Source organism: Myripristis murdjan, chromosome 24 (assembly GCF_902150065.1).
Source record: "Myripristis murdjan chromosome 24, fMyrMur1.1, whole genome shotgun sequence".
In the NCBI taxonomy this organism is placed as follows: domain Eukaryota; kingdom Metazoa; phylum Chordata; class Actinopteri; order Holocentriformes; family Holocentridae; genus Myripristis; species Myripristis murdjan.
In genome coordinates, this window is record NC_044003.1 from 8,070,503 (window position 1) to 8,085,506 (window position 15,004).

The 15,004-nt window shown below is 40.1% G+C and overlaps 1 protein-coding gene across 1 annotated transcript; it reads right to left on the minus strand.

Moving 5' to 3' along the window:
• Window positions 1–7,760: 7,760 nt before the first annotated feature.
• Window positions 7,761–12,169, minus strand: LOC115356611 (piggyBac transposable element-derived protein 4-like). Its single transcript, XM_030047828.1, has 2 exons — window positions 11,476–12,169; window positions 7,761–8,867 (listed from the first exon to the last, which is right to left on the minus strand). Exons 1-2 carry the CDS (start codon window positions 12,167–12,169, stop codon window positions 7,807–7,809), a joined length of 1,755 nt encoding a protein of 584 aa, XP_029903688.1. The 3' UTR covers window positions 7,761–7,806.
• Between the last annotated feature and the right edge of the window lie 2,835 nt (window positions 12,170–15,004).

Genomic DNA, 15,004 nt, shown 5'->3' on the forward strand with positions numbered 1-15,004 from the left:
GACAACATGATGTAGCTGAGCAAGAAAATGTGAAAGAGGAATCATGACGTTCTTTCTGATTCATTAATTTTGGATATAAATTTAACCACATATTCATAACCTCTGCTACTTTATACTCGAGCAGGGTAAATAACCTTTTGGGGGTTAAATATTCAAAGGGATAGATGGTAAACTGTGTTGCCAGCTGGCACATCAAATCCTGGAGGCTCTCCGCTCAGACATAACCTTGCAAATCCAAGCTCACCAAAGCCTACGCATGTTTTAAAATATTATTTAGGATGCATGTACATGAGGGATGTGATGACACCAGGTTAGCAGAGCTGTTTGCAGCCTGAGAGAGAGAGAGAGAGAGAGAGCCAGTGGCAATCCTGTAAATGATCTGATTCTGAGAGGAAGTCATGAATGGAGGAATTAAGCGGTGGGCGTGTATTGCCATCTGCTGGTGAGAGGGTGTAACAACACCGCACTGCAGAAAACATCTCCATTTTAGCAGCTCATTTAGTCTCATATCCAGTGTTTAAAGAAAATCCCACTTCTTTTCCAGTGCTAGTCAGCTTGTTTTGAGAATGGACTTGAATCAAGTGTCTGTTTCTGCCTATGACATATTTATACTTCCCCCCAAAAAATCCTAAAATAAGTCAAACTGCAATAGAAACAAGTGGGATCATCTCATCACTCCTCACTTGTTTTACAAAAATGGAGATTTTCTGAAGCATAAACACTGAGATGGGACTGAGATAGGACTTTTTTTTTTGCAGCATGAGTTTTTTTTTTTTTTTTTTTTTTTTTTTTTTTTGGTCTAGGAGCACCACGTTCCGACTGACTCTCAGAGATAATGGACAGCAAAATTACTTTCAGCTGAAAATCAATGTGTTCAGCCACGGAAATGTGCAAGGCATCAATCCTGGCTGAAAAGAGGGCATACGTGCATATATTGTTGTGCTGCTTGTTGCTGCCTCAAAAAAAAAATGGTAGAAGTAGTATGAATGTATTACTACTACCTACTACTACTACAACCACAACAACAACAACTACTACTACTACTAGTGCTACTACTAATTATAATGATAATTCTGATAAAGGTGTCAGTGTTTTGTGTATTAATTGAACATTTTTGGGTCATTATGCCACTATATCAATAGCATTATCTTTGACCTGGGCTTGATACTGAGGTTGGGTTCACATGCATCTGAACTGGAGACTGTGACCGCTCGTCTTACAGCTCCCCGAGAGGAGAGGGAAAGAGAGGAGAGGAGAGGAGAGGAGAGGAGAGGGCGACAAGTGGCAGGAATGACAGTGTGAAGCAGATGTAATGAGTCTTTAAAGTCTGTTCAAGGACTTTGAGGTCTTGTTAGTAATAAACAGTCACATATGTCAGCGAGTCGCCGCTTGGTTTTGACATCTATTCCTCTGAGAGGCAGCAGCACGTAGCTGCTGATGCTGAGTTCACCGGGTTCATGTGCGGCTGAGCGATGAAGACAACATCCCAACAAAAGTGACGCTCAACCAGGAACAGAACCGGGTGCATCCCAAACTTCACTTCCACCGCACGACCTTCCTCAAGAAGCAGTTTTATTCCAGTCATTTTTTAAGAACAGGGTTAGCCACGATCCACGCACAAGTAGACGATGAAATCATGAGCTCAGTTTATGGAGGAATGACAGACTTGGACACTGTCATTAACTTCTCCACAGTTTCACATGAATTCACATGTGAAATCATGTGAAATAAACCACATGTGGTTTTGGAACACATGTCATCTGCAACCTCATGTGATTTAATGATTTAACATGCGATTGTCATGTTGGTTTTCCCACATGTGGCTTGACACTACATGTGATAATCTCACATGTGAAAATTATAGCCAGTCACATGTGAAAGTGTGGAATTCACATGTGATAATGCAAATTTCATCTGATTTCATGTGACGTGTTCTCACATAGAAATGATAGCCCACATAAGAAGAATCAATAATGTGAAGAGCTCACATTATTTCATTTGAAATATGTTGCTTTCACATGTGAAAACTGTAGTCCACATGAGAGGAATCCAGTCACATGTGAAAGAGTGGAATTCACATTTGATTATGCAAATTTCATGTGATTTCTTTGGACATGTTTTCGCATAAAATTAGAGTTCACATAAGGAGGAGGAGGATCCAGTCACATGTGAAAGTGTGAAATGAATGTGAAGATGTAAATCTGACGTGATTTCATGCGAAATGTGTTATTGTTCACATGTGAAGAAACTAGTCACGTGATAATGTGGAATTCACGTGAAGATGCAAATCTCGTGTGATTTCATGTTGTTTTCACATGTGGAAATTCTAGTTCAGAAGCCAATCACGTGAAAATACTGATTCCACGTGACTTTGTCTGACCAATTTTCTTTTCATGCAAAAATAGCAAATCACATGTGAAAATATGTAGTTCACATGTGACATTATTTTCTTTTCACATGTGAATATTTCCAGTCACGTGTGAAAATGTCAAATTCAAAGTAAAAGTGGCTTCATTTCTGAATTTTCTGAATTAATATCCTCATTTGTTTTGAAACATGCAGCTGAGAAGTCTTTATGATCGTTTTTTTAATCTTGTCCAGAACATTAAAGGTGCAGCATCGAGTAAAGGTCATGTGCTTGATCTTGTTTTCACTCTGCAGGCGTTGAACTGAAAGACGCTCGCTCTTCAGATCATGTGAAGATCTTATTCGACGTTTTCCCTCCCTCGGTTGTCAAAATGCAGTTTTGCTCTCACATCATGAACTCCAATGCTGCCATTAATTTCTCCACAGTTTCTACAAGTGTCAGTGAGGGCTGTAATCCAGAGCACGACCTGAGTACTAATGTAACACCAAGTGATTTTAATCATCTTTGGCACACTGCATGTGAGGTAACTGCTCCCTGTTTTAGGACTCATCGCCTCCAGCATTAAACCATCAGCGAGAAACCTGGGTGAAATTTTTGATTGTACTTTAAATTTTGATGCACACATTAAAAAAACCCTGTGCAGTCATGCTACTTCCATCTATGAAATGCATTTTTACAGAATTGCTTTTGCTGATTCTTAATAAACGTTCACAGCCTTTTTCTTGTAATTTTTTGGCTGTTCAGTTTCCTCATTGGTATTTTTTTTTTTATCATGGGTTTTTCAATTTGCTCCTTAAACTGTTTTGTTTTATTTAAATTTTTAGTCTTATCTACTTTATTACTCTGTGTGGTTTTATTGTTTTCTTTGTGCTCTGCTGCTTGAAAGGTGCTATATAATTAAAGTTATTATTTATTGACGCTTCAAAAAAATCTCCATCTTAACAAGTCATTTACTCTGATAGGCACTGTTAATTGCCTTTTTCTTTCTTTCTTTTTTTGTTAAAACAAGGCGGAAGCAATCAGCCAGAGAGATGAGATATTCTTTTTCTCCATTGCAGTTTCACTTGTTTCATGAATCTTTTTGTAAGTAAGTGTAAATAAGTTGAAATAAGGCAGAAAAAGGCAGATTTGCCAACTAGGATCAAGAAAATTACACGATTCAAGAAAATCTTGGAAACAAGTTGACTAGCGTTGGAAAAAAGTGGGATTATCTCACGCCAATGGTAGATTTTTTACCTTGTTTACAATAAAAAAAAGAAAAAGAAAGAAAGATTACCACTGAATATGAGACTAAATGACTTGCTAAAATGGAGATTTTTAATTATTTTCAATTATTTGCAGTGACTGACAGCTGGTTTACTGGTCAGGAAGGAGAAGATGAGCAGAGAGAGGACAGATTTATTGAATTAAAGAAGGAGGAAGGAAATAATGTCTGATTGCATGTTTGTTCGAAGTTGCTTAGTCACACTCACTTTGAATCTGGTGGGGGATGGAGGGTCATGTACAGTATGTAATACAGCTGCATCACCATGACAACTGGCATGCTGGCCTCGCTGCCAGGAGGCCGTGTGTTGTATATCCGGCTTATGTCACAATCGGGTTAGAAAAAAAAAAAAAAAAAAACGAAATTTCATGAATAGGCAGGAAATTTAAAAAAGAAAAAGAAAAAGAAAAGAAATAGGGCTGTATTTGATCACATTAACTCTTTGAATTCTGATTTTCCCTTTACAGGCTTAAAAGTTGCAGTTTTGGCCAACATATTATATAATCTGTATCTCACTTCATTGAAACAACATCGGACGTACACTGAGCAACATGCCTCTGATGCCATTGTTTGACGGCTGCACCCATTGAAACTGAACAGGCCCATTCAGTTTCTGTAACTGCACCATTACAGCAGCTACAGATGATCTGCTGATATTGTGTGTCATTTCCCTTTGATACAGCAGGATATACAGTTAGGTGCATAAGTATTTGGACAGTGGCACAATATTCATAATTTTGCCCTTGTACACCATCACAGTGGATTTGAAAATGGAGTAATCAAGATGTGATCAAAGTGTAGACTTTCAGCTTTAATTCAAGGGGTTGAACAAAAAATATGGCATTAACCATTTAGGAATTACAGCCAGTTATATACATCGTCACCCCATTTTCAGAGGCTCAAAAGTCAGTGGACACGTCACTAAAAAGCAGCTTCATGTCCTGCTGTGGCCTTTCCCCCTCGTTATTCCAAGACAAGAAAATAAAAGGTTCATTCCAAGTGTTTGCATTTGGAAGCTGTTTATCAGAATCCTCAGCATGCGATCCAAAGAGATGGCCACCATTAGACTAAAATACCAAATAGTATGTTATATGTATACTCAATAAGGAAATGTCCACCTTGGGCTGTTTAGTTACCTAAATAGCTTACTATGTGCATTATGATTACATGCTCAAACTCTTTGAAATACAAGATTGTAGTTGGGGTTTGATTGTAAGCATGAACCAGTAAACACTGATTGCCACAGGTTTCTTTAAGACTATGAATTAATTTATTTATTGAAAACTGTGCCAATTTATTACTGAAGAGCTAAAATTACAGACAGACGACAGGTAGGTTTGATGGTTGGCTATTCTGTGAAATCCTTGATGAGAAAATAAATGCAAGGCAGCTTTTAACTCATTCAGTAACATGTTGCTTTGCGCTAAACTTGTGAATACATCACAGGTGTGCTGACAGGTGGACCCAAATGTCGAGGGGAGGCAGCAGCTGAGCCAAAACTGGAACCTCCAAAATACAAACGAGGTCAGAGCCAGAGAATACGAGCAAAGCAGTGTACTGACAGAGAAATCAAAAGCCGACCAGACAGGCTGGGATTAGGCTGGCGCGACTCTGAAATCACGGAAAGACACCGGCAAATAACTACCAGAGTGGCAGGGAGGAATATCGAATCCTCTCAGGAGTACGCAGCCAGAGTGAAGACAGGTGTGCAGGTGAATCTGTCGGACAGGCGGATGATTGGATGAGGAGTGGCACAGGAAGGTGGGGACAGGTGACAAAATATTAATTCAATATTGATAATTGATGCATTTCCACATAGAGCTGCTTGAAACATTCACATGTTCAGGACCCCAAACAGACTTTCATCAAGTTGCAGACCCTCATAGTCATTTTTCCCCACAGGGATCTTGATGTCAAGATATTTTGGTTTGTGTTCAGTGTTAAATTGTTTAGATGTCATGCTTGAACACTGACAAATAGCTCCAAAGTGGTGAGATTAAGTGTTATGTCCCGTCTAGGAGTGTCCGAGACGCAACGTGACAAAGCCTCATCTTCGCAAAGCAGCCACAAAGACAAATCAGCTCAAAATCAAGACAGTGGGTTTACTTACAATGTGAAAATAACAATAAAGATATAGCGAAGTGCTGTGGCTTCAGGCTGGACCAAGGACAACATAATAAACAAAACACCACAATCTGAAAAATAATCAGTATAACCTGACAAAACCGAGGAAACCAAATGACAACAACTTACCTCCTTCATTAATTAAACATGAGAAAATGAGGTCAAACAAAACTGACAGTCCACCCCAACCAACTCCAAATCCAATTCACAAAAACTACAGAAACGTCATGTAGAGGAGCCGCATGGGAGAGCAGCTGAGTCTGCTGAAGGAGCCAATCACAGTCGAGCTGCTGGAGCTGGCCCAATCATCTCCTCGTCCCCACACACACCTATTTACATTAAGAGAGTGGCAGACGCACCTGTATACCTGATATACAAAGTACATAAAATGAAGATAAAAACACAACAATTACAACCACAGTTGTAACATTAAGACAATTTAAAATAATCACCTTTTGGACTGTGATCATTTCCAGAGTATTAAATTGCTGGAGACGCCATGGAAACCCCTAAAAAAACCCATAAAAGTGCATGGACTATTTTTTATGGAACCCACCAGAGTTCTGGGCATGATACACCCACATTGTTAGGGATACAGTAATGACTGGGTGATGGCGTATTTGGAAAGAAGCAACAGGCTAGCAAATTTTGTGACTGATATGAAAAAAAAAAAAATTATATGTAACCACTTTTATTCCATATTCATGTGAGGATTTCTGCAGGTGTAATAACTGTGACTGTTGCTCTAGCCCTTGTATTGTCTTCATATTCTGTTTGGTGACCCTAGGACAGGCCTATTCAATTGGCGGCCCGCGGGCCACATGCGGCCCAGAAGCAATTCCCGAGTGGCCCAGCTCGTGGTTCAACCAAAAAAGCAGAGAAAAACATTCGCGAGAATGAACTCGAAATCCCTGCAGTAGTTCAGAAAGTGAATGCAACACTCCACGTTGCCTAGCAACACACAACCAACTCACACTGCAGCGCGTTGTTTTGAAAGTTACTGATGCTAGCGGCTCAAAAGTATGTCTTTTTCAACCCTTAAACGAAAAATTGACGATGAAAACCGCCGTTTTAAATGTCTGGAAAATGTCTGGCCCAGCTTAAGGTCTCGGTTAAAAATCTGGCCCAACTGAATTTGTAATTGAATAGCCCTGCCCTAGGACCTTCCCTCTAGCGCCACCATTAGGTCAAATGTTTGAATTAGAATGAGTATATCTCTAAAAATTTTTATCTGAATTTTTTTTTCAAATTTCCTGGACACATTAACAGAGAGGATATAGATTGAAATTCATCCATGTCTCTGATATTAATGAACCCAGGAGGATTAAGCTTCTTTATTTTGGTGACCCCATGACCTTTCCTCTAGCACCACCGTCAGGTCAAACTTTCAATTTTGAAATTAGTGTATCTTGAAAACCTTTCTTCTGAATCTTTTAAAATTTTCTGGACATATTTAAGACACCTTGAGGATGGACCCTATGGATTTTGGTGAGCGCCACCACCAGGTCAGAGTCTAAACTTACAATTAGTGTATCTTGGACAGCTTTCATTCAAGTCTTTTCAAATTTTCTGGACACATTTATGACACCTTGACGATAAAACCTACTAAATTTGGTAACCCCATCTAGTGCCACCATCAGGTCAAACTTTCAATTTGTGTATCTCTAACAGGTTTTCTATCATTTCACATTAAACACCAAATCCATTTTGTTTGAAGAAGCAACTTGTCATTAACCACAAATTGTGTGTGTACCTGATTTTTCCCTCTTCACATGGCAGAAAGACTGCATTTATTCAGGAGACACCACTCGTTTCTATGACACTGTCAGTTGTTTTCTTGGTATATTATTATATTATTTTTTTATGGTAGTATTTGTATTGTATTTCTATAGCCTAAGAAAGTAGCAGAAAAGTACAAAAAGTAGTTTTGAAGCATTTTTATTTATCCCAATAACTTTATCACAATAACTAACTTTGGCAGTGAACAATGAAATAAAATATACAAAACAAAAAATGTGAACATGTGAACCAAGCAACATAATTTAGTCAACTAATTTGCACATGTAGGGCAGTATACAAGTGCACAGCCTTTGCAGATATATGTTTGACACCTGCAGCACACAGTTTGTGTCTTACAGTCCTTCTTTGGTGGGCAGAACTGACACCTCTTCCTCTTACTTGCCCCGGCTGTGGACGTGGCTGGGGCAGTGGCTAGGGAAGTGGCTGGGGACGTAGCTGGGGACGTGGCTGGGGCAGTGGCTGGGGCAGTGGCTGGGGATGTGGCAGGGGCAGTGGCTGGGGCAACTGGACCCTCAGGTTGATCACGAGATCGACTCTGAACAGCTTTTACAACTGCTGCAGAGTCTTCTGTGCAGGGGAGATGCTTCCTTCTTTCGATGTACGGAGTTACAAGTGCCTTTCCCAGTTGCTCCAGGAACACCCGCCTCCTGTTCTTCTTACCAGGCATCCAGGTAAGGTTGATCTCCCTCCATATCACAAAGGCATTGTAGGAGGAAACATCAATGATGTTGTGGAAGATGACCAGGGGCCAGCGGGCAGTCATCCTTCTGCAGCTGTACGTTCCAATCACCTTATCTAGGTTGTCCACGCCACCTTTGCTGCGGTTATAGTCAAGAATGATGGCTGGCTTCCTGTCCTCACGATCACTAATGTCCGCCTCTGTGTGCAGTGTGCTCAGAAGGACCACATTCTTGTTTTTCTTTGGAAGGTAGGAAACTAGAGTGGTGGTGGGCGTGAAGGCAAACTTTGAAGAGAAGACCTGTCTCCCCTTTGATTCAAGCAGTGCAGGCGGGAGCTCAGGCTTGTTTTTACGAACTGTGCCGACCAGGGTGATCTTCCTCTTCAAGAGCTGCTGTCCGAGTTCATAAGAGGTGAAAAAACTGTCACATGTGACACTGTGACCCCTCAGTCCCTCTGTCACATCAAGCACAACCCGCATCCCCTGGTTCTTCTCTGGGCCTCCGCGGGTCAGTTTTCCGGTGAACACTTGCATCCTCCAAGCGTAGCTGGATTTGGCATCGCAGGCCACCCACATCTTGATCCCATATTTTGCTGGCTTGCTTGGCATATACTGCCGGAAAGGACAACAACCTTTGGACAGAAGAGATTACCATCAGTAATTAGTATCAGAGTCACAGAAAACAGTCACAGAAATCAATAATGAAAATCACTTAGGCCAGACAAAAATAATTTCTGGGTTCCGGTTCCCGACCGAGTGTCCCTTTTAACTCCCAAGTCAGGTTATTTTATTGGCCTCTATGTAAAAATAAAATAAAAAAATAAAATAAAGGCACTATGCAACCGAGTGTGACCTTGTTGGCATTGGTCAAAAGTTAAGCAGGGCTTTTATTTTGATCTATGTTGCACTCGCCTTATTTGTGATGTTCTCGCGTAACTTCGGAAAATAACTTCATGGAATCACCCCCCCCCCCCCCCCCCCCCCCCCACACACACACACACACACACACACACACACACACAAGACGATCTAGCTGCAGACCTCCAGCATGAGGCGTATTCCGGTGCAGGCTCCCGTCTCAGGCTAACCTCCAGTGTGAAGTCGTTTGGGACAGTAAGTGCGCACAAGAAACTTCAAAATAAAACCAAGTTATCGATTTTGTAAGAGAAAACACCATCGCTGATTTATATTTAATTAGTAAACTTTGAGACGTGAAAGACATCAGTTTCTTAAATATATAACACTTTTGATGTTGTCTACCTTTTATTTACCACATTTACACCAGTAACATCAAATATTAGTCCTACAATGGGGTAAACTCCAGGTGCACACAAGAAAGTTCAAATAAACCTTTAACCTGCTGCATCAATTTATAAACTTTTATCCTAAGAAAAACCTAACCTTTAATCTAAGAGAGACATGTATTCTGATGCCATAGGATTACTGTCCACAACGACCTCCTCACTCAATATTATCCCTTACTTAAGACATTCAAACAAATTGTCGCTACCGCCCAACTTCCGACCCTAAGTTAACACAGTTAACATACTTAATTGTCAGAGGTGGGTAGTAACGAGTTACATTTACTCCGTTACATTTACTTGAGTAAGTTTTTGAGAAAAATGTAGCCTACTTCTAGGAGTAGTTTTAAATCACTATACTTTTACTTTTACTTGAGTAGATTTGTGAAGAAAAAACTGTACTCTTACTCCACTACATTAGGCTACATTGAGTTGAGTTTACAGTTTTTTCACAGCCAGTCGGAGCAAATCAAATGAAAATTGCAGAATCAACGGTCAGCGGGTCATGTCTTCCTTTTAACTAAAATACGTTTTTGTTCCTTTTAATCAGACATAGGGATGTTTATTTACCTTGACAGTTTCTGAGGTAACTTCCTCCTTCAGAATGTGTCCGACTGACAGCCGGAGCAGCACCTGTCAGGAGTGCTGGACACTGGAGTGGTTTAGAGCCTATTTAAGACTTGAGCTTGTTTATAGTCACAAATGAGTACACATGATGAGTGGAAAAATTTACAATAAAAGAGTCAGATTTGGCGTGAGATTTCTCTCTTGAGCGTGAGAGCGTGAGATTGAGATTGAATGCGTGACTGTCACGGCCAATGCGTGAGAGTTGGCAACGCTGCGCTGTTTAGGCAGTCTCCAGTGATTGTATTTATCAACACTGGAGTTATCAGGAGACTTTCGACAATATCAATGAATGAATGGCGGAAGAGAAATATGACAGCTGCCTTGGAGATGCTCCAGAACCTGGACATTTTATTTATTTATTTAATTTTTATTTATTATTTTTATTATTTATTTTACTTGAAGATTATTTTAATTTAAGCTATTTTTTTATTTAATGAATTGTATTGATTGGATGAACTTTAATTTGCCTGAAGATGATTATTTTGTATTGTTGTTTGTCTGACTGAATGCTTGTGTTAAAAAATAAAGACGTTACTCAACAGTTACTCAGTACTTGAGTAGTTTTTCCACCAAGTACTTTTTTACTCTTATTCAAGTAATTATTTGGATGACTACTTTTTACTTCTACTTGAGTCATATTATTCTGAAGTAACAGTACTTTTAATTGAGTACAATTTTTGGCTACTCTACCCACCTCTGCTTACTGTCCACAACGACCTCCTCTCAATATTATCCCTTACTTAAAACAGTCAAACAAATTGTCGCTACCGCCCAACTTCCGACCCTCCCTTCCGACCGTCATGTTTGCCTGAGGCCCCCACCGTGGAGCTTGGCTCTGTGGCGGTGGGCGTGATGGGTGTATTCGACTTCAGGAGCCTACCTAGCGCTGCGATGCGAGCCAGAGACACCCCCCTCTGCTAGTAATAACGCTGCTCCGCCCGTTATAAAGGTGGTAACTTATGCAAATTTAAAATTTAAAAAGCAACCCATGCATCCTTCCGAAAATTAAAAAAAAGAATAAAATAAAATAAAATCCCTACCTACCCATCCTTCCCATGAATAAATTAAATAAAATAAATCCCCCCCTACCCATCCTTAAAATGCTAAATAAAAAAAAAAAAAAAAAAAAAAAAAAAAAAAATATATATATATATATATATATATATATATATATATATATATATATATATATATATATAAAATAAATTCCCTACCTATTCATGCCCTTAAACGACAAGGAACCGGAACCCAAGGTATTTTTGTTTGTTTGTTTGTTTGGCCTTATATTTCAGATATGGAAATAAAAATGTACCTTTGAATGGAACCAGTTGCTCACCCACTGTTACTTCATGCCCAGGGTTGTACAGGTATGGCAGCCGCTCCACCCACTTGTCCCAGACTTCTCTTATGGCTGCCAGTTTGTCCGTCACACGTCTTGCGGGTCTTGACTCACGGTTATCAAATCGTAGCAGTCTTGAGTAAGTGTGAAAGAGTTTGAGTGGCATCGTGGCGCGGAAAATTGCCCTTCCACTCTCTGCATCCCAGAGACTGGCTGCAGCCTCACCTCGGGACCTGTACACACCTGCTAAGATTAGCAGCCCTATGTAGGCATGCAGGTCGGTCTCATCCATCCTCTTCCAGCTGTCTCCATATTTTCGAAAACCCTCCAGATTTGTCATCTCCAGGATTATTTTTTCGATTGCTGGTGTGATGAACAGGTAGAATGTGGAGGGAATGTCACGGGCATGGGAAACGGCGTACCTGGTGGGTCCCGGGGCCATCTTCATGACGTTTTGTGCTGCCATCCTGCCCTGTTTTTCATACGCTGAGGAGGACCATGTGATTTTGCTGTTTTTTGACAAGAAAGTCTCTCTTTCAGCTTGAGGGACTTCTTCTCCCGAAGATGATGCATCATGCTCTGGGTTGTATTCCTCCCCGATCTCTTCTTCTGATACCTCCTCCACTTCCTCTTCTGAATCATGTTCAGCAGTGAAACGTGCACTCATGGCTTCCGCAAAGGAGAATTCGGGGTACTGTCAGGGTTGCCAGATCTGTGAGACAAAAGCAGCCAAACAGCAACTCAAAACCGGCCCAAAACCCGCCCAACCGGGTATAAAAACGGCCCAAAAATCAGCCCAATACCAGAACTCAAAATATGCCCATAAAAATCCATATATGTTGCTTTTGAAGTCCAACAGCATTGCTATAATTGCAAAATGCACTATAATATCTATAAAATAACATCATAAACATTAAAGGCAATTTCCCCGGCAAAGGCAATTGAAAATCATTTCAGCTCACCTGTTAAACTGCTGGCTGTCTCCAACATAAAAAAGAACGGGAAAAAAACTCCATGAACTTGAACTATTTACAGCGTTGTCCAGTTTCTTTTTAGACATGTTGAGATCCCTCGCCCTTGTCCCTGTCATACAGAACTGTATTGAACAAGGCCAGCATCTCTCTGGTGGGCTCAAAGTCGTGGCAGCAGATTTCATTAGTCATTCAAAATATGAATCTTTATTCATAGGCATTATTCATCATCTGTATGCCACGGGTCTGCCCAAGCCCAACCCGCGGACAAAATTTGTTACCCGCGGCAACACTTAAAAAGTAGCCCAATTTGGCGGAAAAAACGCGGACTTGGCAACCCTGGGGTACTGTGATCTGCAGCACCTTTTATGGCCTCTGAGTAGCCACAAGGGGGTACTATTGTTATATTTTGATCATAAGAGCCTGTATGCACCTGCTTTCCCACACATTTTACCCTCTGTAGGGTCTGAAACTGCTCACGCACGCTCGCACGCGCGCGCGCGCGCGCACACACACACACACACACGCACAAGGTGCCAACATCGTTATATTTTGATCTTGAGAGCCTGTCTGTTCCCGCATTTCTCGACACTCTCATCTATAGTGCCACCTTGGGTCAGAGCGGGTCACAGGCAGTGCCCTCTGTTGGTAAAGACCACATGTCTTGTCATTTTTATGTGTGCTACTGATCAATATTAGACAGAACTAAAGCATTCTCACATTTTTGTGGTGTGTAACTGACTCTGTGACTGTGATTTCATTTCCAGTTTTTTGTACAGCTCACATGGAAATATGAATAAAGGCAACACTTCACTTTTTCTAATGTAGGGGTCAATCTAGGAAAAGTGATCAAATTTCAAGTTGAAAAAATATCATTTAGCGGATTTTTCTGTGCTGTTAAACACAGTGGTGGGTCATTTTGACCTGAAGACAACAGAAGGGCTAGAGATAAAATAGTAAGAGAACTGCTGAGTCATGCTTCTGAAACATGACTGAGGTTTGTGCATGGTAAAGCTTTGCATAGTGTCAATTTTATTGTCAAAATCATATTTGCCGCCTTGTGTCTAATGACCTAATAAGGATTTTGTTTTTTTTTTTGTCCAGCAGGTAAAAAGATGGAGGACTTTCACCACCTTGTTGAAATTAGCCTACACTAGCAACTTTGGCGTTTTTGGTGTGTTGATTTTTCCATATTGCAATATTAAAAGTGCAAAGAAAAACTACTTTTACCGTTCTTTCCTTTATAAAAGAATCCCATGATACTAATCACAGTGCACATGGGCACAACAGGCCCAGAAATTTAGTGGGATTCATAATTATGTGCCTGGACCCCACTTTGAAAACCACTGTTGTATATACAGTTTATACAGAGTCCACAGCCTCAGATCTGCAGCAGACGAGTTAAATCAGAGTTTCTCAGTGGATTCTTGGTGTTCAGTTCACCTTTATTATGAGCTCTCTCTCTATGTATCTTCATATCACAATCACAAATGTAATAAAATAAGATAAGATGAAATAATTTGAAATCCCTGTGTTGTTTCAATTCAGAAGCATAGCTCAGACATTAAGAATACACCAACCATGAGACACTGAAGATAAAGAAACCAAAGGAATATACTGAGGATAATGCAGCAAGCATAATGCAGTGAAGATAAAAGTATAGGGCGTCTTTGTCATGCTAAAATATGACTCCTGTTGAGAGGAAATAAAGCTGGAAAACGTTTTTTTTTTTTTTTTTTCCTCTATAAAAAGCAAAATCTACCACCTTGTTCTGTAAACGTAATTTTATGGTGGAAAAAATACACTTAAGACTCATAACTGTAATTAAAACATTTCATTACTTTTAATTAAAAGCTTACAAAAAAAACTCTTCAGTCAAAGGACATACAGACACCCAGACCTTTTCACTTCTCACTTTCATTCCCACGTTTTGGGGGAGGCACTTCGAACAGCGTAATTCACACACACTACACTCTGGTGACTCTATTTTACACTTGATCGAGTCCATTTTGATGCGGCTGACAGTAGCGTCAGTAATATCTAAAATAAATAAATAATAACAATAATAAACTGTGGCAGTAACAGTACAGGTTGCAGCTGGAAGAGTCGCTTCTGCCTCATGTATGGGTGGGTTAGGTTTATTTTTTGCACATTTTTCACTGGATTTCAACAGGCAATGTGGGTAAAAAGATTTCTGTCTCACAGCAGTGGCTATGAGGATCAGGATCAAGTCAGGGGGCGACCTCTTGAGGCTGTAAAGGACATAAACACCTTTTGGGTTCCTCAAAAGATAAAAGAGTCCAAATGAATTTCTGAGTTTTTTATAAAGAAGTTCCTCAAGTAAACCTCTGAGGTTCTGCAGGCTCTTGTATTTTAGTAAAGTGTACTTATCATGTGATGCATTCACAGAGCAAGTCTGAAACTGTTTGTTAAAAATGTATATATTTTATTTGCAAAATTCATGACATGTTACCACTCAAACAAAATAAATTTTAACAATGTATCATCTTTAGTCATAAAAATGAATATAA